Below are 24,779 nucleotides of genomic sequence, written 5' to 3' on the forward strand. Positions count from 1 at the left end.
GACCAACGATTCTAACATACTAACATCTAAGCTGGCAAGTTAATTTGTTAAGTACAATTTTTTAAAATGTATAAATGAAATTTTGTATGATAAACCTATGAAGATTTTTATTTTATTTTATTTATTATAGAGAATTTCAACCTATGCTAGTGGGAGAGAGTAAGGCTTAGCATAATGACGGGTTAGACTAAGAATAATTTTGGGGGGGGGGGGGGGAATGTTAGCTCACTCCTTACAGATTTTTTTTTTTTTTTCCTTTACTTATTTTATGAAAATACGTGAAAGCATATCTTAAAATCATAACATTTATTTATTTTAAAATGGCCTAATTGGATTTTGTTAAAGCATTCTCATCAACTTCTTCAGAACCAAAAAAAAAATTTCATTTATTTATTTTAGATAACCACTTTTACGACACATAATACATCTCATTCTTTATTTTGTGTTCTTAAGATATTAAAATAATATATTCCCAACACATTAAAATAATACCAGCCACTAAGAGGAGAGAGTGAGAGAGAGAGGGAGATTTTAATATTTGCATGATGCTATCATAACATCTATTGTTAGATGTTATTCTAGCATCTTTTTTATTAGCTATAGTGATGCACAAACCATTGCAAAGGTGTTTTAACTTTTAAGTGTTTTTTTTTTTTTTTTTTTGGCTACAGTTGCATTGTCTAATGGGAACTCTCGTTGGGGGAAAGTGTGGAAATATTGTGAATTTTTGTTTCGTCAATAAGTTTATTGTTCTTTTGATTCTATAGTTTTTTATAAAAAAGATTTTTTTTTTAATTATCTTATAAATAAAAGTTGATAGTCACAATTTTAAAATCTGAAATGTGTCAAATTACTAGGACACATAACCAACTGGAATCCACAGAATCATATTGAAGTCATTAATAATAAAGTAGCTATTAAAATTATATTCAATTTTTTTTTTTTTTTTTGGATTTGGTTTAGCATCTTTATATATTTATATACTAATAATAATTTCATTATAACTAATGAGTCAAAAAAGATGATTTATTTGTAATGGTTTGACTCACAAACCATTCTAATACCAAAGATGGATGAGTTTATTTCCTAAATGCAAGAAAATAAACTCAATTAACTAGATACAGTCCTTCACTCGCTCACTTTTTACTAGTTGGTAGGAACAACCGCAAACTGATAGCACAGCTGCACAAGAGCCATACATTATAGTGCTCATGACCGTGTCAACTCACCATTTCACATATGATGTATATATTTTAAAAATATGTTATTGAGAGGAGAAGCATCGGTAATGTGTAGGGAAGAGAATGAGAAATTTGAGTAGAATAGCATTCATAAGGCATGTGAAGAAATTGTTTAATATTATTGTTGCTACCATTGGTGTGGCTTGATTTCTAGACCTTTTAACTATTTAACAACAACAAAAAATCCGACTTACAAATAGCAATTTTGGAGAAACCCACAAATTTCTTGTGCTTCTAAGAAAGATGAAAGAGAAGAAGTTGAGAAGAAGTTACCAAATGAATATGAACCACTTATTATACCTAATTAAAGAATTATTCATGACCCTTCAAGAGACTCCTTTTAATTCAATATGCACATTTTTGGTCAATAGGCACCTTTTTGGTCAATAGACATATTTTCGTTTAATAAGCACCTTTAATATCTATCAAATATAAAGGGCTATGACCTTTCAATAGGCACCTTTTGGTATATCCAATTTAAATGGTTATGAACTTTCAATAGTGTTAGGTTCATATTTTTATGTAATTGACATATCCTATGACAAAACGCACTTTACTTGTATTTGGGTAAATATAAGTAGGTTCAAGATGATCATTATAAGTGGTTACATTGAAGACATGAAAATTACTTAAGAACTGCTCAAGAAAAACCGAATCAGCAGGTCCCGATACCTCATCAATACCTGTCAATCTATCGAGATTTATTAAAGCTTGATACCTGTCTCGATACTTGTCGATCTATCGAGCTTATGGTATTTCTGATATAGCCTACAACGGTTTGATTCCTAAAGGCTATTTGTTTATGGGTTTGCATAATACACATTTAAAAGTCCCATTAAGCTCCTATTTAAATAAGGAGGTGGACAAAGAAAACCCTAACCCTAGAAAGTTTCATAAGGTTTTCTTTTTGAAATTCTAGCCTCCTCCTACAAAAGAAAGAGTTATTGCTGCATTTCTTGTACGCTTTTGGGTTCTATAACCAAGCAAATTCTCTAGCACCAATATTTAAGATCTTATTGGTGTTTCTATGTGAAGTTATTGCAAATCAACTACGATAATCAAAGGGTTGCTATGGAGTTAGTCACGTAGGATCCATGCAAAGGAGTTAGTCGCAGATTAGAGATTTGTGCAACAAAGGAAAGAAGGCTACTACAAGATCAAGTCCAATTGGGTATTCGAGCAAAGGTTCAATTGTAGGTTGGTATTTTGGGATAGGTCAGGGTAGTGGTAAGATTCCTTATACTTGTAACCGCTTGATTATTGATTAGTGGATTCTTGGGAATGGTGACCTTAAATTCACCCGGTGAGGTTTTTGTCTTGCTAGAGGTTTTTCCCATTTGTCAAGAAATCATCATATCAATTTAATTTCCACTGCATTTAGTTTATTTGGTGACTTATTAGTGCGTGCCTCCACGATTTGCATGTAATTTGAATTAATCAACTGGGGTCAATCTATTTTAACTCTACAAATAAGCACCTTTTGGTATATATATATTGCAACCTATCGTGTATATACCTATATATACATTATATAACACAAACTAAACTAGAGATGTAACATTATGTCTCTTATTCCTTCCCACAAAAAACTAATAAATAATACAGCATTGCTTCTTCTTTTCTTTTTCTTTTTAATTTCCTAAAACTCATCCAGTAGACTAGTAATAATAATAATAATATCAATACGCAATCCATGTAAAAAATAACGTAAATCTAATAATAATTTAGCATGTCATAAGTTATAAGAAAATTGTATGAGTGATTGTCGTGATTAGCATAGCATTACTGTTGCCAGTTCGCAAAATAATAACACAGGCAGACAAAGTTGAATGATAAATCAAATTCACTTTTGTCAAAAGTAAACAATCAAAGGGGGAAGGTCTTCTTTCTCAAAAGAAAAAAGGGGGGGGGGGGGGGTTGTGGAAGTTTTTACTTGAAAGTTGAAACTAATGTACAAGATTTATGATGTCATGGAAGCTTGAAGAAAACATACACATTTTTGGTTGCAAACCTCAAATTCACGAGGGATCTCTTGAATCCATAAGGTGATAGCTAGATCTGGAATCCACTAAAGAAAACAATAGACAAAATTTGAATTTTTATTAATAATAATATGAATTTATCTTTGGAGGTTGCAAAAGAAATAAATACTGAAAAGACAAAACCTTAGGACAATTAGGAAACCATCCAAAACCCTAATTTGCACTAATCACGAAATTAGGTGGCAAAATATCGAGTTTGACCAAAACTGATAAAATTGAGTTAAAAGCAAAACCATAAACCAAAACAAAGTAGGACCTTTGTAAGGTTGAATTTATTCAATCATGTGTTGGCTATATTTCGTGCCAAATTTGCTTGTATTTCAACAATTAGATACCTTGTATTTAGGTGGGAATTATGTAAGGGTTGTGTGTGAGAGAGTGTGAAGATTTCAAGTGTGTGAGCATTTAGAATGATTCTCGTGACTGGATCTCGCGAGTGACAAGCGAGGCAACTCACCAAAATGCCATGAGTGTGAAGCATGCAGGAGGCTGAAAGGTCATGACAGCTTGAGCATTATAGGACAAAAAATATAGTCTGGCCTAGCAGTTATCTCGCAACTCAAACTCGCAACTCATCCCACTCACAAGTGAGTTGCTAGAATGCCCTGTTTTGCAAAAAAATGACTTTTCACATTCCTCATGTACCCTACTATAAATACCCTTATACCCATGAAATGTAGAGAGCTTCCAGAGAGAATTTTGAGAAAGAAACCCTAGAGAAAACCAAGATTGACTCATCCATAATCTTAGACAATTGATTCTCCAAATTCCTCTACTCTCACCTTCTCCATTGACATACCCTTGGGAGGTTCATTAGCCAAATCTTTATCTCACCATACCCATTTTAGTGAGGAGGTAATTTGGTACATGGGAAGCAGTTTGGAGATGACCAATTCACTTGGTTGATGCAATGGGCTTATTGTGGGATCCGAAAAGCTAAAGAAGACACGGTTAAGCTTGACCTTGTTGGAGTAAGAAGCTTGAAGGGCTTAGGTGCATTGGGTATATTAGACTTGGAGGGTCTATTGCTATTCATGTATTCCCACTTTATTCTTTAGTGGATCATTTCACCATTTGGAGGGTGGCAGAGAGGTTTTTCACCGAGTTCTTCAGTTTCCTCTTCGATAACAAGTGCTGATGTTATCTTTGTATTTGCATCTCTCTAACCCTTACTCTCTCCTATTAATTGCTGTTGTGTTGTGATTAATTATGGTTTAGAGTAGTTTGTTTATTTGGGTATTGCTTATACTTATCATTCCACACATTTATTGTTTGAGTATAAGTGTGTGTTGGTTAATTTGATATTAGGGGTCTAAACTTTCATTAGTGTTTTACACACTAAGTGACTTTCAACCTTATTTTGACTTTTAGAGGTGTTAATGAAGGAATTCACCAAAATTGAGGGGCTCCAAATTTCATGCAATTCTGGCTCTGGGCCTAAGGATTTGTGCTAGTGCCGTTTGCCTTAAGGATATGATTTCAGGTGCCCTTGCTATTCCAAAAAGGCCATTGTTGTCTGTTCTACATCATTTTATAAGTTCCTAGAATAATAAAATGGACAAAGTTTGTCTCCAACTCCACTCAATATTTTTTTATTAGATGTGAATTTTGACAAATTCATCATTAGATTACATTTTCTTCTCATATAATTCATTCTTGCAAAATTTTAAGAAAAAAAAAATCAATAGCTATATTATCAAAAAAAGTTCAAATTTCAAGTTATTTTGTAATTTAAGATTATGCATAAAAAATAAGTTTATGGATCGAAAACATCCAATTGGCATGAAATTTGACATGCGTGTTAAGAACATAAATAATATACAATCCAATGGTTAAATTTCAAAATATGTAATCATGTAATTTTTTTAGTGAGTGTTGGAGTCAAACTTTGTCCTAATAAAAACTATTATTTTTAATCAAAATAGGGGGAAAAGTTTTTCTCTTTTTTTTTCTTATCCTAGATTTTTTCATCTTTTCTAGGTACAACTTTCTTCACAATCGTGAACTTCAACCTGATCTATTATTTCAGATAAAATTCAAAATGCTAATGTGTAGTTTCCAAGAGCCTGTTTGGTTCACTCCATTTCATTCAGTTTCATAATCCATTTCTTGTTTTATGTAGGCCCCACCATCTCAAATATTGTTTGGTTTAGGTTTTTTAACTCAGTTTTCATAATTCATCATCCAAAAAGTGAGAATGAGTTAAGAAAATGAGAACAACATTTTTGAGTTTTCATTTCTTAGAGAACTAAGTTAAATGGAAAATGAGTAATAAAAATGAAATACCCACATGCAAGACTTTTTGTCATCAAGTCAGATTTCACAATTAAAGCTCAACGGTTCTTTCACTCCATATATAGAGAAATTATTAAGTCTACTAGGAGGACTACTGAATTGATCCTCCTAACCAATAAAACAATGTCATCTATGCAAATATGTAAATCAACTTTGTAATTAGTACAAGAAATAAAAATATAAAAAATCACTAGGTGATGTCACATTTGCATAAGTGGCAGCGTTTTATTGGTTGGGAGGACTAAGGAGGACCATGTCAGTAGTCCTCCAGTGGACCTAATAATTTCTTTCATATCATATTTTGCACTAAAGGTCCGTTTAATTGGGAGGATGAAAAAGTGGGAAGATAGAAAAAATTTTAATTTCTCTCGTTTGTGTTTAGTTAGAAGGGTGGAAAAGTGGAGGGATTGAAGACTTTTTTGTTTTGTTGAGATTAAAAATGAAAGGATTGAAATAGAGTTTGTATAAATTTACAATCATGTCCCTTTTAAATAAAACAAAAAGTAACACATTATATACTTTTTAAAAAAATTGTGTATAGATGGGCACTTCAATAAAATGAAAAAATAAAAATAAAAATAAAAAGTATAAGAAATTAACCCAAAATTGTTTTCTAAAAAAAAAAAAACCCAAAAAAAAAAATGAGAAAATAAACATATGAACACCCACCAAAAAAAAAAAAAAAAAAAAAAAAAAAAAAAAGAAGAAGAAGAAAGAAACGTCCAGAAAAAGACCCATAAAAAAAAGAATCTAAAAGGTTCAAAACATCCCGAACGTTTATGTTGGGGTATATTTGTCCAAAAGCAACAAGGAGCAAAGCCACCTTGTTTTCTCTCCTATAATCTCTCTAATTTGGGGAGATTGGGTTTTGGTGAGCCTAAGGAGAAAACACCTAGTTCCCACCAGTTTTCTCTCCTCCCTCCCCTCCCAACTAAATTCCCCTTCCAACCATTTTCTCTCTCTCTCTCTCTCTCTCTCTCCTCCCCAAAATCATCTTAACCAAACATACCATAAAAGAATAATAGAGCATTTCCTCTTATTTTCCTCTCATTTCCTCATCTTTGCCACTCATCTCTCTTAACCCAACGGTTCTACCTAGATCATATTAGCTCAGGTGAGTCTCTTTGCCTCACTCTTAGTTTGTTCACTATATTTCAAAACTCTTTTCTTTGTTCTTGATGTTGTGTTGTTTGGTTTATTGGTTAAATTTAAGTGGGATTTTAAGTTTCAGAGGTTTTTCAGTAGGTGTTGGGTTTGTGAATTTCCTTTTTAGCAGTGGGTTTTGGAGTGAAGCTTTCAGTTTTAGTGGGTCAGTTACGTTGGGTTTTAAACTTTTCACTTATATCCGGTTTGTTTCTTCACTATCTCTTGCTATTATCCATCTATTACTACTTACTACCTAGTTGTCGATACCATATTTTATCTGCCCTTGTTTTATACACAAAAACCACAATTTTATTTAAAAATGACAAAAATTCTATTTTCCACATTTGGATCAGAAGGATGTTGAAAATAGTTTAATTTGTCCCTATAAATGTTGGATTAACCAATTTTATGGTTTGGCAATCAAAATTACCTAATGCCCTTTGTTGACTAAACTTTGTCTTAATTAACCGATAATCTAACAAAGTCAAAATTTAATTAAACCACTGAATTTCATCATTTTATATCAATATATACATTTTCAAACAGTTCCCACAAGTTTGAGTGCGGTCAACTTGAACTTGACCTTGTTTTGACCAAAAATTTGACAATTTCATCGGAATATATTTGAGCTCAAGATAAATAATATATTGAGACAACTTATTTTTCCCACCAATGTCATGTTTTATTGAGTTCAGAACTATTGTTTATGCACGTGTGAGTAAAGTCTTACATTGAATAAGAATAAGATAGGTAAGTGATTAATATAACATAGTTAGTTCCAAACCATTGGGTCAAGTGATATCCCTATATGTTATATCAATTATTCATCTAGAGGCTCCCAAGGTGTTAATCTCCCCGACAAGAACATAATTATCAATTGCACAAATTAATCAATATTTTAAATATTAATTCATGTGAATATGGATGGGATGGTGCTTTTTATTAGACCAAAATTAATGGAAGGGTTTGAACAATTCATCTACTATTGCTATGTTTGTCGTACACGCATAAAAACAGAGATACAGCGAGAGCAGAAAGGGCTTGGTTTGAATTGGAAACGAAATCCCTTTAAAAAAAAAAAAAAAAAAAAAAAAAAAAAAAAAAAAAAAAAAAAAAAAAAAAAAACCAATTCAAAGGCTAAAATACTTCAGTGCAAACTAATTTTTGATTCACCAAGCCAAAGGCAGTAAATAAATTGAACTAAAGAGGGAAAAAAAAAAAAAACCACCCTTCTTTTGAAGGCCTGAGGTGAACACATTGAGGAACCTTTTGCTGCTGAGCTGCATGGCTTGAGACTGGCATGGAATATCGGACTGAAAAGGGTGATAGTTGACTGAGAAAAAAACAACACCATCATTCTTTAAGAAAAAAAAAAAAAAAAAAAAATCACTGATAAAGTAAATGGTGAGCTACCCAGCGAAGCAAGAAACAATACTAAGATGCGAAATTTTGGTGGGCCATACGGGTGAGGTGGCAGGGCACATATGCAGAGCGTCAAATTTGTTGTCAATTTCCGTGCACAAATTCTATATCGATAATATTTTTACAAATCTTATATGGTAGGCATTGTTACCTACGGGTAATAGTTTGCTGCATAAAATTTACTGTAAAATTACCATGAAAATATTGTAGATGTGACATTTCTCATTATTAAATCTGTAGACTTATGGATTATTGTAATGAGAAGTGTTACTACCGTAAAAATATTCAGTAACAATCAATATTAACTTGTTATATTTTTACAAATATCATAGTTGGTAAGTTGATTTTGGTTTGAATTCATCATAATTATGTTTTTGTCTATTAGTAACAGTCAATATTAACTTGTTATATTTTTACAAATATCATAGTTGGTAAGTTGATTTTGATTTGAATTCATCATAATTACGTTTTTGTCTATTAGTAAGAGTCAATATTAACTCGTTATTTAGGAGTTGTTGTGAAAGTGTTATAAACATATTGTGACCATAACATTTCTCTATTAAGATGTCACAATATTTATCACATCATTATTCACAACTATCCTTTTACATGTACCCATCAGTAGGTAAGAAATTGTTGTGATTCTATAGAATATTCAGTAGACTTTACTGGCTTTACTCATCTTGGTAGTAATAGTCGGAAGACTTAATTTCTTTGTTTCACACACCAAATGAGCACAGCGCCGACCTTAAACAATCCATTCTCTTACCGATAGTACCAACTGTCCTTCACCAAGCTTCTAGAGATAAAAGAAACTTGTGAACAATAGGAAATATCTTGGAAAATTTTCCACAGAGAGAGAGAGAGAGAGAGATTGAATTTTAAGAGTATCATCTCTATCACAACACACCGTGAGAGAGACGTGAGAAAGATGCTAAGGACTTTTTTAAGAGTCCAGGTGTGTTGTGATAGAGATGATACATGCATGCATTTAATACACAAGTTAAATGATAAATTAAAAGCCTTTTTTATGTTTACATTGCACTAGTAACATAAACTTAACTTGTAGACACACAATGTGTATAATGTTGTAAACATATCATGTGTCTACAATGTAAGTTTACATTGTTAGAGCACTCGTATTAATGCTTATATAATAGAAAATGTACCACATTTTAACCAACCAAGTCCAAAATTCACCCACATCAAGCCATGTAAAATTGTGTAAAAATACATAATTATTGCGTAACTGTGTATATGTACATATCTCATTTTGTATTTAATTTTTTATTCTTTTTTTACATATCTCAAGGATGAAGAAAGAGAGTGAATGATAATTGTTGTATGTGAAGAAAGAAAAACAATTTTAAAAATCAGAAAAAATTGATATTTTTTTTAAAATAAAATGTAGTGTAAAATAAATAATCTGAGGTGGGTGTTTTAAAAATAAATATGTAAAATAAAAAATAAAAAAGTACATTTTAATATTAAAATATATATGAATTTTTTCACAAGATATGAATATTTCGTACAATGTAAACTATGAATTTTTCTAAACGTTTTAAACACTCAAAAGGGAAAAACTCCTTGAACGTGAATAAGTACTTTGAAAGGGAGCAAGTATTTTGAGAGTGGCAAAACACTTTCACAGAAAACATTCTCACTCTTGTGGTTCTCTTGTTTGCATTCTCTTGCCTTGGTTTTTCACCGCTCACGCCTTTCGCTAGGAATAAAGCATGGTTGAGACCATGGTGGTAGAAGCAGCTCTCTCTGCAATCTTTCACGCGTTATTTGAAAGAATAGCTTCTTCTGGCGTGGTCAACTATTTCATGGAAAGGAAACTCAATGATGAATCACTACAAAAGTTGAAGATGTTCCTGCTGTCTGCTAATGCGGTGCTCGTTGATGCGGAGGAGAAGCAAATTACAAACCCAGCTGTGAAAGAGTGGCTGGACGAGCTTAATGATGCTGTTCATGATGCAGAAGACCTTCTCGATGAGATTGCCTATGAAGACTTGCAATATAATTTACGAGCAAAATCTCAAACCGGCACTAGTAAGGTATGGAATTCCATCACTGCTTTTATTTCATTTGACGAAGGGATACCATCTAAGCTAGAAAAGGTTCTGGCAAAATTAAAAATTATAGTAGAACAAATAGGTGTCCTCCGTCTGAAAGAGGTTGCTAGTGGGGTACCATTATCATCATCACGAACAACAACTTCTTGCCAAGAAAAATATGATGTGTTGGGTAGAGATATGGATAAAGAAGCGATATTTGAGTTGTGGCAATCAGATGATGCAAGTAGCGATGAGATATGTGTTGTGCCCATAAAGGGTATGGGTGGTATTGGCAAAACAACTCTCGCTTGGTTTATATATAATGATAGTAGAGTAAATGAGAGATTTGAGGAGAAAATAGGTAACTAGCACTAAAAAACTAACTATTTAGTTAGTAGTTAAGGTTTCAAAACTAATTTGTTTTCTAGCATCTCGAGTATTTTAAACTCGATTTTGGCCAATAAATCGACCATCAGACGCTCGATTTCTATGCTCTGATTACTGCCGACGTGGCAAACTTTGCCACATGGGAACACAGAAATCGAGTCTTAGAGACTCGATTTCTAAGTGTTCTCAGTGAGGAACCACAACGTCAGGCAAGAAAGCAGAGAAAAAAAAAAAAAAAAAAAAAAAGAAAAAAAAAAAAAAAGAAGAAGAAATAGAAAGAGAGATCTGCGAGACCCAGGCCGCGCGCGGCGCCTGGGTCTCGCCTGGGCTCGCCGATCTGCGGCCTGGGTCTCGCCGATCTGCGGCCTGGGTCTCGCCAATCTCTCTTTCTATTTCTTGTTTTTTTTTTTTTTTTTTTTTTCTCTGCTTTCTTGCCTGACGTTGTGGTTCCTCACTGAGAACACTTAGAAATCGAGTCTTAGAGACTCGATTTCTGTGTTCCCATGTGGCAAAGTTTGCCACGTCGGCAGTAATCAGAGCATAGAAATCGAGCGTCTGATGGTCGATTTATTGGCCAAAATCGAGTTTAAAATACTCGAGATGCTAGAAAACAAATTAGTTTTGAAACCTTAACTACTAACTAAATAGTTTGTTTTTTAGTGCTAGTTACCTATTTTCTCCGAGATTTGACCTCAAAGCATGGGTTTGCGTTTCGATGAATTTTGATAGTTTTAAAATATTTAAAACTATTCTTGAGGAGGTCAGGTCCGCTAATGACTTTCAAAACTTGAATTCATTGCAAATTGAAATTAGAAAGACTTTGGCAGGGAAGAAATTTTTTCTTGTTTTAGATGATGTGTGGAATGAGAATTATAATGAGTGGGATGAGTTTCTTAGAGTCTTTAAATGTGGGGCACAAGAAGTAAAGATCATTGTTACCACACGGAGTGAAAGAGTTGCATCAAAATTATGCACGGTACCAACTCATCATTGTTTAAAAGAATTGTCAAAATTATGCACGGTACCAACTCATCATTGTTTAAAAGAATTGTCAAATGACAGGAGTTGGGATTTATTTGTGCAACATGCATTTGGAAATGGAAAGTTTTGTGCAGACCTAGAGGTAGTTGGCAAACAAATTGTCAAGAAGTGTAGAGGCCTACCTTTAGCTATAAAAACAGTTGGGGGTTCGTTGTGTTCAAATCAAAACCCAACACATTGGAAAAAGATTTTGAAGAGTCATATATGGGATTTACCAGAAGCTAAAACTAATATCCTCCCAGCTTTAAGGTTGAGCTATCATTACCTTTCATCACATTTGAAGCGATGCTTTGCTTACTGCTCAATTTTCCCAAAAGATCATGAATTTAAAAAGGAAGAGTTGATCTTGTTATGGATGGCAGAAGGTTTATTGCAGCAACCCATAGAAGATAGGAGTATGGAACCTGAAGAAATAGGTGATGAATACTTTAATGATCTAGTATCAAGGTCATTTTTCAAACAATCAAATAAGTCTAAATCACATTTCTTGATGCATGATCTTATTAATGACTTGGCCAAATCTATATCTGGGGAATTTTGTTTGAGGTTGGAGAATGATGAGCCCAATGGAGTAACAAAAAAAAACACGTCATTTGTCATATTATAGAGCTAACATTGATGCCGCTAAGAAATTTGAGATCCCTTCTGAGGCTAAAGGATTGAGAACATTCTTAGGAGAAAGATGGTTATCATTTATGTGGTGTGAATATAAGGACATAGTGAAGATGATAGATCTTGATTTGTTTCAGAAATTTAAGTGCTTACGAGTGTTGTCATTTTCTGGTAAAAACATAAGAGAGTTGCCAATTTCTATTGGTAACTTGAAACATCTACGTTATTTAAACATTCGTAACACTAGAATCAAACACTTACCTAATTTTTTATGTAACTTGTATAATTTGCAAACCTTGATATTGTCACCATACATTACTAAGTTGCCGACCAATATGGGTAAACTAATCAACTTGCGCCATTTGAATAATAGCGAAAGCAAAATGAAGAAGATGCCACCACAAATGGGTAAAATGAAGAATCTCATAAAATTACCTATTTTTGTGGTGGGAAAACATGATGGGTCTAGCATTAGCGAGTTGGGAGAGCTTCAACACCTTTCGGGAAAATTGTCTATATTGAACTTAGAAAATGTTCATTGCATTAATAAAGATACGATGAAGGTTATATTAAAGGATAAGCAAGATCTATCTAAGTTAGAGTTGAAATGGGAACATGGTCATGGCACTGAAGATTCAGAAAAGGAAAGAAGTATGCTTGAGCAGCTATGTCCACATACAAAATTGAATTCTCTCACCATTGAACATTATGAGGGCACAAGCTTTCCAAATTGGTTAGGAGATTGTTCATTCTCTAATATGGTTTCCATAGTGCTAAGGAATTGCAAGTATTGCTTCTCCTTGCCTCCATTTGGACAACTACATGCCCTTAAGGAACTTAAAATTGAAGGTTTTGATAGATTATTAGGTGTGGGTCATGAGTTCTATGGGAATGATTCTTCTACAATTAAACCGTTTAGATCCCTTAAGTATTTAAGCTTTAAGAATATGCGAGAGTGGCAAGAATGGATTATATTTGAAGATGAAGTTTTCTCTTGTCTTCAATGGCTTCACATAAGTTATTGCCCCGAGCTAAGCAAGAATTTGCCCAATCAACTTCCCTCTTTGACCAAACTTGAAATTAGAGAATGTAAGCAACTTGTTGCTTCATTCCATTGGGCTACTGCTCTCCATGAATTGTACTTTGATGGGAAAATACAATTGCCAAGTGATCGTTACTATCCATCACTTGAAAGTATGATCATGATTGGTGGCTGTGATTCACTTTGGTCATTTCCATTACAATTTTTCCCTAAACTCAAATTTATCGAAATTTTTAATTGTAAGAACCTTGAATCTCTTTTGACATCAACAAGATCTCATCTGGATCTTACTTCTCTCACTTATTTGAAAATCTCTAGATGCCCAACTTTTGTATCTTTTCTTAGTGGAGGAATCTGTGCTCGAAAATTGACAGAGATTGAGGTCTTTAGTTGCAAAAAGTTAAAGTCACTACCCGACGGAATGGTCACCCTCCTCCCATCTCTTTCGTCTTTGCAATTGTACAAGTGTCCAGAATTAGATTCATTTCCTAAGGATGGTTTACCCTCCAATTTAAAAACACTTACGATCCAGTATTGTGAAAAACTCATTTCCTGTCACAAGGAGTGGGGATTGCAAGCTCTTCACTCTCTGAGAGATTTCATAATTTGGAGTAAATGCGAAGAATTGGAGTCCTTTCCTGAGGAGGCGTTACTACCTCCTACTCTTACCAATTTCAGCATCTCAAGTTTTCCAAATCTGAAATCACTAAATGGTAAGGGGTTTCAACACCTCACCTCTCTTCAAAGCTTGACGATTTGGTCCTGCGATAAACTCCAGTGCTTACTGGAACAAGGCCTGCCCACCTCTCTTTCTATGCTACAAATCTTTGGTTGCCCTTTGTTGAATCAACAATGTGAAAAAGAAATAGGGAAAGATTGGCTCAAGATTGCTCACATCCCCTATATAGAGATTGATTGACATGATCAGACAACAGGTATTATTCTACACTAATGTTTAACTTTTCTTCTACACATTTGCTCAATTTCATCAATACCCATCAAGCTAGGTCTGAGTTTTGTATGTATTTCTTTTCAAAGATTTTTTTTTTTTTTTTAACTCCTCTAAAAACAACTTCATCAATATATTACAATATTTGACCCATTTCCATTATATATCATCTTTTTTTTTTTTTAATGATAATTCTACCAATAAAAAGAGAGAAATAAAAATGTCTATGCTACATTTGGGGAAAATTCATCTTCCCATAAAGAAAATGTTTTTTATAAAAAAAGAAAAAAAGGTGGGCATACTAAAAAACAACTATCTCATACTAATCATCAATATGTTTACTGAATAGAGGAGGAAAAAAAAACCATAGAATTTTTTTTTATATGGGGATATATGTTAATTTCATTGCCTTTTCTTTTGTAGTGTAACTTTTAGTTGTCAATAACAACTGCCCACACAATTGCTATCAATTTCATGCCACTGCTAATTGCTGGTCCTATTGGATCATGTATGAACTCCTATCTGATGTGTTTTCAAGTCACTATAAAAGCTCATTCTTTACTCTCATTCTTAATGGATTTGCTCTTGCCTCTTCTTTTTTTTTTTTTTTTTTTGGTGATGATGTGAGACCTCAAAAAGGTAGGCCCTTGGAACTCACCTTTGAATAGTAAACCACAAATACATAACCCTACCCACCATAACTATGTATCAAGTAATCCAAAGGAATTTTTTGTGGAGATTTAAACCCAGGATGTTTGGATCTACAGCTCATCCAAGCCTCCAACCATTAGGCTGCACCTTGACGGATTGCTCTCTCCTAATTGTAGGTTCAGTACATATCTACTTTGGACTTTTGAAGTGCAAAAGACAGACTTTTCCGAAAATGATCAACCTAGGTAATGAACTTTTTCCAACATATGTCATATTTGCTTATTAAGTAAATAGTATTTTAAATAGTATTGTGATTTGACTTGCGCACTTTATCTTTTTTTATGTGAGTTTGCTTAAATGTTTGCTTGAGTATTCTTCTTATTTGATTTTAATTTCTGTAATTTTGTTCCATGTGTGTTTCAAGGCCATTAATTATTTTTTATTAATTTGTTGTCTTTTTACTTGTATGTCCTTCATTTCTGAAACAATACCAAAGAAAGAAGGGAAATAGCGGTAAAAGATTGCTCTCATCCTTTGCATACATATGAGCAACGAAGTCATTGTATGAGCTAAAATTCCAATGTGGAACAAGCCCTTGTTTTACAATCAGGTACTTTGTTGAATTTAGCTGCTTTTGTTTGATTTTATTTATATTTATTTTCAAGTTTATTTTTGGATAAATATGCATGTCCTAAAAAAAATTTATACTTAATAAAAGATTTAGCTAAAGAACAGTGCCAATGCATTAGGGGTGTGCTCGGTTCGGTTTCGGTCGGTTTGTATAGGTATGGCCAACCGAAACCGAATATTTCAGTTTGTGAAATTCTCAACCGAAACCGACTGAAATGGCTGGAAAACCATCGGTTTCGGTGTATATCGGTTTCAGTCGGTTTCGGTCGGTTTTCGGTTTTCCAAAGAGAGGGTTATTGAGATTTTCAAAACCCTAAATTTAATCACATATAAAAAACAAATAGAGTAACAGAGAGAGAGAGCTGTTGAACAAATCAGAATGACAGAGAAAGAAAAATTTCCAACAATATTTGTTCAACAATTTACAGTATTACATACAGATTCCAACAAAAAATTGAAAATATTTTGATTTAGCAAAAGGGTCCAGACAGAACTTTACCGTTGCTGCACCATAGCAGGAGCCTACCACCATGCTTGAGTCTACCACCATGTCTCTGTAGTGAATTGAAGAAAGAACAGAGACATGTGACTTAGAGAGAAGAGAAAGGCATGGCCATGGTCCATGGGACTCAGAGAACGAAAAGAAAAGAAAAGAATGAGGCGGCTGGACTGAGAAGGGCAGAGACCAGAGAGAAAATTGGGGAAGGAACGAAGGGTAGAGAGAAAAAATTGAAACGAGAAAGGAAGAGACAAACAAAGAAAAAATTGAGAGAAAAAAATGGGGAGAGCGGCGACTGAAGAAAGAAAAGGGAAGCTGAAGAAAAGGGAAGATTAAACAGGGGTATTTCGGTATTTATGCTACTACTAGGGTTTTAAAAAATTAAATAGCAAAAAATACAAACGTCCCGCGCGAAGGCTCGAACCTGGGATCAGCTAGCTAAATCATAAGGAGCATACCATTAGGCCACTGATCAGTTATGTATTAATATTACATAAATATATATATTCGGTTTGTTCGGTTCGGTTTCGGGTGAAAAAATCCAGCACCGAAACCGAAACCGAAAATTTCGGTTTTTAAAAAATGAAACCGAAACCGAACTGAACCGAAACCGAACCGAAAATTTGGCAACAGTTCGGTCGGTTTCGGTCAGTTTGTTCGGTTCGTCGGTTTTTTGCACACCCCTAAGTGCCATTATCAGTTTCTTCATCAAGCTCAAGTAAATGTCTGCCAAAAGATGGGCTGCCTACCTCATTTTCTTTACTGAGAATCATTGAGTATTGTCCATTTTTGAAGGAATGGTACCATATGAAGAAGGAAAAAAAGGGCAAAATATTACTCACTTCCCCTTCATATCAATCAATTATTAAGAGATCATATGAGCCAAAAGTATAGACTAGTGATTCATCATCCGCTGTTTTCTTCATCCACACGTTCTGCAGAGACTAGCTAGCTAGTTGTCGAATTTATTTATTACCTTTAGTATTGGATAATCAAAGTTATCCCACTAAATCTAACTCTTATTTATTTTCATAACAATTGAACGTAAAAATTCATCATTTGGAGTGAATCTATAAAAAGTGAAAAAGGATGCATTACAGAAAACGATCGTGAGGGGCATTTTGTTTATCTTAACATTAGGCATATATTAACACATTCATATGTCCAGTATAATCCAACTTTCATCATCAGATGCAACAAACTCACTGCGTTGGGCTTGATAAGACTATATCTGTCTTTGAGACTTTGGATTTGGTGGCGGAAGTGAAGATATGAAGTCCTCTCCAGAAGGATGGGTGTTTTTTTTTTTGGTTTTTCAAGCTAACTGTCTGAAGGCACAGCTTTGTGAAGTGTCTGTCACGACCCGAACCCAAATAGGTCCAAATCATGCGAAAAAGAACCATCAAGAAAAATGGTAAGGGATTTTTTCCCCCTTTCTTTATGATAAAGATAAGTAAACATTCTGAACTCTCCACAATATAAATCAGAGCTCTATAACACAATTACAAATGCTACAATTGAATCATGTGCCTCCAATTATACATAAACTATTTCAAAACTCCATATGAATTAACACAAGGTAACAATCCTTCCTAGAATTCGTAACCTCAACCAAAAAATCTAGACCCACCACGCCTAGGGCTAACAAACCTTGAGCCTAACCTCCAATAGGATTAGCTATGGCCTCTAAATTTAACAAGTTGAGTTACCAACTATTTACAGCACAAATCTCCTAATTTTTCATAGTACTCCAATCACCCCCAATAAATAAACTTCATACTCGAGGTATAGCTAATTGATCTGTAAACTAGGAAGCACCTACATGGATACGAGTGCGGGTACAGTATGGTGACATGGCAATTTTTTAAAAAGTAAGACACAAGTACGGCAGGGATATGTGGCAATCTATCCATACATTCCTTGAATAAAAAAAACACTTGATTAATTTTCCCACCTACCCCCATTTATAGCCACACTTCTTTCTTTTTGGCAAAACCCAATTAATTTCCCCACCTACACCCCATCTATAGCCACAGTGCCACAATTCTTTCTTTCTTCTTTAGAGAACGAATTAGTTTCTTTTTATCTCAAGACCAAAAAACAAAAAACAAAAAAAATGAAAACAAACAGATTAGTTTCTATCTCTCTCTGGTAAATTTATAGAGATCTGCCGCCTACAGCTAGCATGGTTACCATATCCACAAGCCACAGTGACAAAGGGTGTTGGATACGAACATGGCAGCCCAACTACTGTGTCCATGCTTTCCAGTTTGTAAAACTATGAGAGCAGGATGAGCTAAAGCCCAGTAAGTAGCATAACTAATGCCCTAAAGCCTAGCTTGCCCATTCTAAGAGAAGTACCCCTTTCCCAAACCGTAACCACACAAGCATACAAGAAACTCATAGGGTTGTAAACAACCAAAGCATTTTATATCCCTACTGCAAATAATGTGCATTCATTAGATAAAATAACACACATCACTTTAAAAAATGGAGGTAGCTAGTCTCATGAATTCCATTTGGGTACTATATAATAAGATCAAGCCGTAATAAAAATTAGGCAAGTGTAATATGTACAAATGAATAGTCATATAAAGAATTATCACATCCACAAACTCAAGCAAATACAATTTCATAACTCATTGAGGTAATTTATCAAACATTTGGTATGCAATAACCACATGCTTACATCCCTTAAACAAAGTTCAAAGTAAACACTACACTCACATCCACACATGCCAAAGCCATTCAAATGCAAAGAAATTAAACACACTTCCAAAAATCAACCCCAATGATTGCTCAAGGAACCCAAATGATCACCATTTGTAAAAAAACCCTTAACCATTTAACAAATGAGTCACCAAATCAAAACCCATATACTCAATCACGTGTATGTCACTCAAGTAGCTTAGATTAAAAAAAATCTTACAACAACATGAAAAGCTACCAAAATAGTTAAGATTTTTACCTTTAAAATTTGAGATAATGGAGGTTGCTATGGAGTTTTCCCCAGTAAATCCCACCGGAAAGTAATGGTGGAGGAAGTGGTGGTGTGATGCACCGGTGGGAGATATTTAAGAGAACATAGAATAACCTGCTTGCCATTGATGACATGCGTCTCTTGGATCATCTGGTCAACAACAGAAGGATCCTCATAGGTTATGAAACCGAATCCCCTTGGTCGATGTGTGTGCCGGTCTTTCATTATAACAGAAGTTGTTATCTTTCCATACTTCTCAAAGTAACTCACAAAGGTTTCTGAACTCAGTCAAATACGAACAAGAACTACATCATATATATAATATATCACACATTCAAATAAAACCCATCAACAGAAACAAACACGCAAAAACAGTAACTTTTCACATACAACAACAATAGCAAACCCCCCATTACAGATTCAAAAACACCCATCAAGAGAGGCACAGTACCCATCAAGAGAATCATAGAAAAGAATAGAATGCTCTCTCTTACCGTAGGTGGTGTACTTGGCTAAGCCTCCAATGAAGATTTTACTGCACCAAAAAACAAACAAAAAAGAGGGGAAAAAAAAATCAATTCAATAGCACGCAAACAAAATAGTCAATGGCTTTTTACTAGAGACCGAAACGAACGCCCCAAAAAAAAAAAGAAAAAAAAAATTCTAATCTAAAAACAAGAGAAAAAACCCTATTATTTCAGTTTCAGCTGCCTTTTGCTTTTAATTCATCAAAAACTCACTCACTCTCTCTCTCTCTTTCTCTCACTGATCACTCAACTCACTCACTCACTTTCACTACAATTTTTTCCCTCTCTTTCTCGCATTTTCTCCCTCCCCCCAAACACAAATTAAGAGAGAGACAGACACAGAGAGAGAGAGAGGGAGAGAGAGAGAAAGGAATCTTCGAACAAAACGGAGCTGCTACAGTGAGAGGAAATCTTCGAAAAATTCTCCCTACTTTTTTTGTCTCACAGTCTCTCGTCGCCATTGTAATCGCACTTTTACACCTTTCTTTCTTCGGATTTAGATTCTGGTTGTGTTTTTTCTTTTCGGTGGAATTTGTCGTTTATTTGGTAGTGTGTGAAGCTTGAGCTGTGAGAGGATTGGGATCGAATTGCGGCGATTTGGTTCGGTGTGGTTCTTGGAGGAAGAGGAGGAGGAGGAAAAGGCAATGAGTGGAGAAGTAGAAGGAAGGTAGGGTTTTGTTTGGGAAAGTAGGTTTTTTTTTTTGAGAGAGTTTTAACCTACGGCGTCCGCTCCTGATGATTGCTCTTTATCATCAGACCAAGATACCAATTAGTTTTTGGTGTAGGCGGGGATTGAACCCCAGATCTCTTATACAACCATCAGAGACTTTACCAGTTGAGCTAACTGGAACCCACATGGAAAGTAGGTTCTTGATGTCACGCAAACTACTACTATTATTTTAGGCTTTTAGCAGCTTCAATTCAATTAGCCTTGGCAATTTACAATCTATAGGATTTTTTTATTTTTTATTTTTTTTGAATTTAAGTATATTATTTTAGTACAAACTACTAGTATCTGTTGCTTAGATCAAAACAAGACAAAAGGGGTACTGCCTAAAACAGTTATTTATTTGTATGGAGATAGAGGGATGTGTGTGTAAATGTGTTTTAAGTGTGAAAGAAAAAGAAATAAAGGGGTAAGGGTGGCTTGATGCATTTAGGGGCCTAAGGCGAAAATTGATCATCTTGTTTTAGATGCAAAATTACTGCTAATTAACATGAACTACGTAGAATTTTTTTTCTTTTTTTAGAAATTTTATAGACAGAAAAAATTTGACAAAATTTTTCATACTTGTTGATGTAGTAGATTGATAGTGATAAGTAAAACAGTGGTGTTAGTAATAGACTTAGATGAAAACTAGTAAAAGTTTGCTAACTAAACTCTTACTATTATTCTTTTTTTTTAGAAGTGCAACATTCACAATATTTTTTACAATAAATCCTAGATTTTAAACTGCTTTTTGTTTTCTATTTGAAAATATCACTATAATTATTTTTTTGACATCAACAATAGGCTGTAATAACCTGCTACTTAGCATTAGTTGTAAAAGTGTTGTGAAAAATATTGTGGACGTTGCATTTTTCTCTATTTTTTTTATTTGATTTTCATCTGGTAAAAAAAAATATTTTATTTATTGATTATAAATAACCCTATTGGTGAAAATTTGAGGGCCTTTTTTTTACTTAGGGCCTTAAGCAACCGCATTTTTTGCTCCACCATTCTGCTGGCCCGTAAAGGAGAGCCCTTAACTAGTCGGCCAAGAGGGAGAGATATTTACAAAATTTGTGTGGTTCAGACTTGAGAGGAGGTGGGTCACGTGTGGGCTTCTAAAAATCTGGTTAAATGATTTGATGCATTTATTGGTTTATTATTTATTTGAAATAATTTGTTTATGAACGATTAATCCTTGATTGTTATTTATTTTCCTTTTCTTTTGCAGAAGTAACATTTTATTGACCAATCCCAAGAAGAGGCATTAATGTGGTCCATTGCAGAATAAGCTTGTTCGTTATTTAGGGAAGAAACAATGATTGTGGCAGACAAAGTATAAACAATTATTTAACTTGGCACCCATACAAATTGACAGCCTTCACAAAATATAGTTTAGGTGAAACTCTTCAACTTGGCACCCTGAGAATTTCAAACGATTAATAGTATGTTCTGACTTTTATTTTTGGTTACTATAGAATTAAGCATTTGCTTGACTATCGATAATCCTTGGTTTTTTTGTGAATGTTATGGATTTATCAGCTCACTACAAGCAATTGCTATTCAACTTTTAAAATGTTCATAGGATTGGCATGAGGAGATAGGGATGGCTATATCTCTGGGAACGAACTCCAGGCAAATCTTAAACGCATGGATACAAGTTATGCCTTGGAATGAAAGACAGTTCTGAATCCACTTTGATTTTTATTATTTTCTTTGCTTTTTAAAAAAAAATATTTTTTTTTTCAAGTGGTGTTGCACTACTCTACATGTTTTTCAAACAACAATATGCTGTAAATAGCCGTTTGAGATTTCGATTTGTGATTTTGAAAATTATTACCTTGCTTTTAAATTCCAGGGTGACTACAGCTAACCTCCCTCCACACAAACCACACCCAATACTTCCTGTAAGTATATTAACCTCATCTTCCCATCAATATTTCTACAAGTAGCTGCACCACCTCATCCTTCTTTCAATATTTCTACATAGAAGTTTCCTAAGCTTCTAAATTTGCTGAAGTTGCAGGTTGGCCTTGAGGGCTTGTGTTTACTTTTTTGCTAGACAAGACTCCCAAGAGCAATGGCAAGAATGGCCACAGGTGGTCCTCATTTTTATCATTGAAATTTGATTAAAAAAACATGTCATTCAAGCTAGTAGAGTATGAATCATGATCTTGAAATATCTACAACTTGATTAGTTTCAATGTGAAATATCAAGGGACTTTCCTGCAATTATATTGTTGTTCCTATTGCACATAGGTATTGATTTCCATTTATATTTTGTAGGACTCGTTGTTTGCTTGGTGAGAGAAGTGAGGTTAGGAAATTCAGGAGAAAAATTATTGTTAAATGAGTATTAACAGTGGCAGCACTCCAAAGCTAACCTGGTACTCCATCTATCATTGCACTTCCAACTTGATTTTTTTTCCCTGGATTTAATTAAATAGTCAAGGCCAGGTAGGAGTTTCACAAACTCTAGACTGCATGTTGAAACTTTAGAGCAGGATTGCTGTGATCCAATTCTTGAATTATTATTATTTTTGTAAGGGGGGTGTTATGATGGAAAGGATGGGAGTTGTTATGAATATAGGGATTGTGCATTTTTAATATCTTTGATAAATCCTGATAAAAGTTCTCTCAGAAACTTTGAGGCTTTTGACTATGATCTTCATAATGATCATAATTCATTGCTAATTATCATTGATCATAATAATGTGAAAATTGAGAAACTTCTCAGAATGTTGCTTATGTAGGGCTTGTCTCCATGATCTATTTAATACAGTTTGAGTTTAGCAACTGACATGGTGATTCAAAAGGGAGTACTTGGAAGAATTAACTAGTTGATTCTCTGAATGTAATAGAGATATATATATATATATATATATATATATATATCTATCTAGATGCTCCATGACCAAAATATACGTAATTTTTCATTTTGTATTGAATATTTCACAAATCTACTCATTTGTATTCTCATTATTTTCGCCTATGATCATTGACCTCAGCATTTATTGTTGATATATTGCAAAACTGTGGCTAGATTCTGATCCAAGTTTCCTCAACAAATTAGGGCTTTGGACAATGATCTTATTGTTAGTTACTCCAACTCACTTCTTTATTTATTTTTTAACAATGAGAATTATGAACCCCATCTCCAATGAGGGAATTTTAGCAAAAGTAGCTTAAAATCTCAGCCTCTATATTGAAAAGCAAATATTATTATTTATTGATTCACAGCATACAAAACATTAATATAAACTTCTATGGAAGAAATTGGCTCTGCTAGCTAAGTTCCTAATGTCAGTCTCTTATAATCTTAAAACATTTAGATTTGATCTCAGCAGGACTCATTACTCCAGTGCCACCTATGGCTCTGACAAGTCCATTACCGACATGGTGTGATCCAAATGCTTGATGTAAATACCATATGCAAGGAAGGGGACACTGGACTTATGATTGCTATTACCTTAAACATAAGATTTTGGACCTCATCGACTAGGACCTCTAGAGTCTGTATGTTAGCCCCATTAGTCGACCGGAAAGAGAGGATGCTATACCACTTACACATTACCAAAGGCAATGACATGATTAATATTGAGAGCTATGGCCAGCTAACCCTATCTCCAATAGCTTCTGACATTCACAAAACTAGAGGCTTGCCACATCAATTGAATGTTACAGTCAAGTATATATTATACACAATCTAGTATAGTATGCTTTGATTGTTGTCATGTATTTAACAATTGCTTCACATTTCTTTAATTCTTGGATTCTTCTTATTTGTGGATGATTACTCTGGTTTTGCAGACCCATTATGTGCATGGAGTATATTGCTGTTGCACAACCAAGTTGTTTATCAAATACATAATTTCATTTTACAACCAAGTACATGCCAAAAAAACAAGGATCAGCATCAGTTTTCTTTTTGTTGGTACTCGTGAATCATTTTCTTGACCATCACCTATCCTTTTAATTCTTTCTAGCAACACATCCTTTGTTGCTAGAAAAATTTACTAGCCATTTCTGAGATATTATGCTCCATTGGATCTACTCCTATCTTGTTGATTACAATAATGTTTGAATTTAAAATCCATCATCCAGGGTGTATTTATCAGAAGCAAAAACTGATGCATTCCATTTACCATATTGGAAAGGAAATTTTGTATATTTCATATGCCTAGTTTTAAATCCAGTTTTGATCTCCAGGTGCAACAATCTCACAATGATGGGCTTGAAAAGACTATTTGACATTTTGAAATTGGTGGTGGATGTGAAGATGTGAAGTCATCCCTTGAGGACAAAGTGCTATTTTTGGTTGTTCTCTTCCACTCCAGATGGCTCAAAAGTCTCAACACTCTTTATGTCATTGCTATGCTCACTAGCAGAAGCTTCCCAATTCCCTTTTGTACATCAAGAATTTTATATTGTCTTATGTCGAGACAATGGTTCCTAAAATACAAAAAGATGTAAATCTTGCTACTAGCACATAATTGCTTAAGCCTTGTTCCTTGAAGGATCAAAGTCAGTCTTGAGGCTCTCCCAT

At 34.1% G+C, this 24,779-nt stretch overlaps 1 protein-coding gene and 2 long non-coding RNA genes across 4 annotated transcripts; 2 read left to right on the plus strand and 1 right to left on the minus strand.

Moving 5' to 3' along the window:
- The first annotated feature begins 9,786 nt into the window (after positions 1 to 9,786).
- Positions 9,787 to 15,136, plus strand: LOC126723686 (putative disease resistance protein At3g14460). Of its 2 annotated transcripts, none has more exons than XM_050427389.1 (2): positions 9,787 to 10,206; positions 15,065 to 15,136. In XM_050427389.1, the coding sequence occupies exons 1-2, from the start codon at positions 9,883 to 9,885 to the stop codon at positions 15,092 to 15,094; spliced, it is 354 nt and encodes a 117-aa protein (XP_050283346.1). In that variant the 5' UTR covers positions 9,787 to 9,882; the 3' UTR covers positions 15,095 to 15,136. The 2 variants fall into 2 exon arrangements, with proteins under 2 accessions (XP_050283346.1, XP_050283345.1); XM_050427388.1 differs by lacking the exon at positions 9,787 to 10,206 and adding an exon at positions 12,642 to 14,223.
- A 224-nt stretch (positions 15,137 to 15,360) lies between these two features.
- LOC126723688 (uncharacterized) lies at positions 15,361 to 21,980 on the plus strand. Its single transcript, XR_007654414.1, has 3 exons — positions 15,361 to 15,498; positions 21,465 to 21,632; positions 21,776 to 21,980. It is a non-coding gene; the product is annotated as an uncharacterized LOC126723688 (long non-coding RNA).
- Positions 17,002 to 20,241, minus strand: LOC126723687 (uncharacterized). The gene is made up of 2 exons (XR_007654413.1): positions 19,492 to 20,241; positions 17,002 to 19,275 (listed from the first exon to the last, which is right to left on the minus strand). It is a non-coding gene; the product is annotated as an uncharacterized LOC126723687 (long non-coding RNA).
- Positions 21,981 to 24,779: the final 2,799 nt, after the last annotated feature.

The sequence above is a fragment of the Quercus robur genome, chromosome 4, assembly GCF_932294415.1.
Source record: "Quercus robur chromosome 4, dhQueRobu3.1, whole genome shotgun sequence".
NCBI classification, from domain to species: Eukaryota; Viridiplantae; Streptophyta; class Magnoliopsida; order Fagales; family Fagaceae; genus Quercus; species Quercus robur.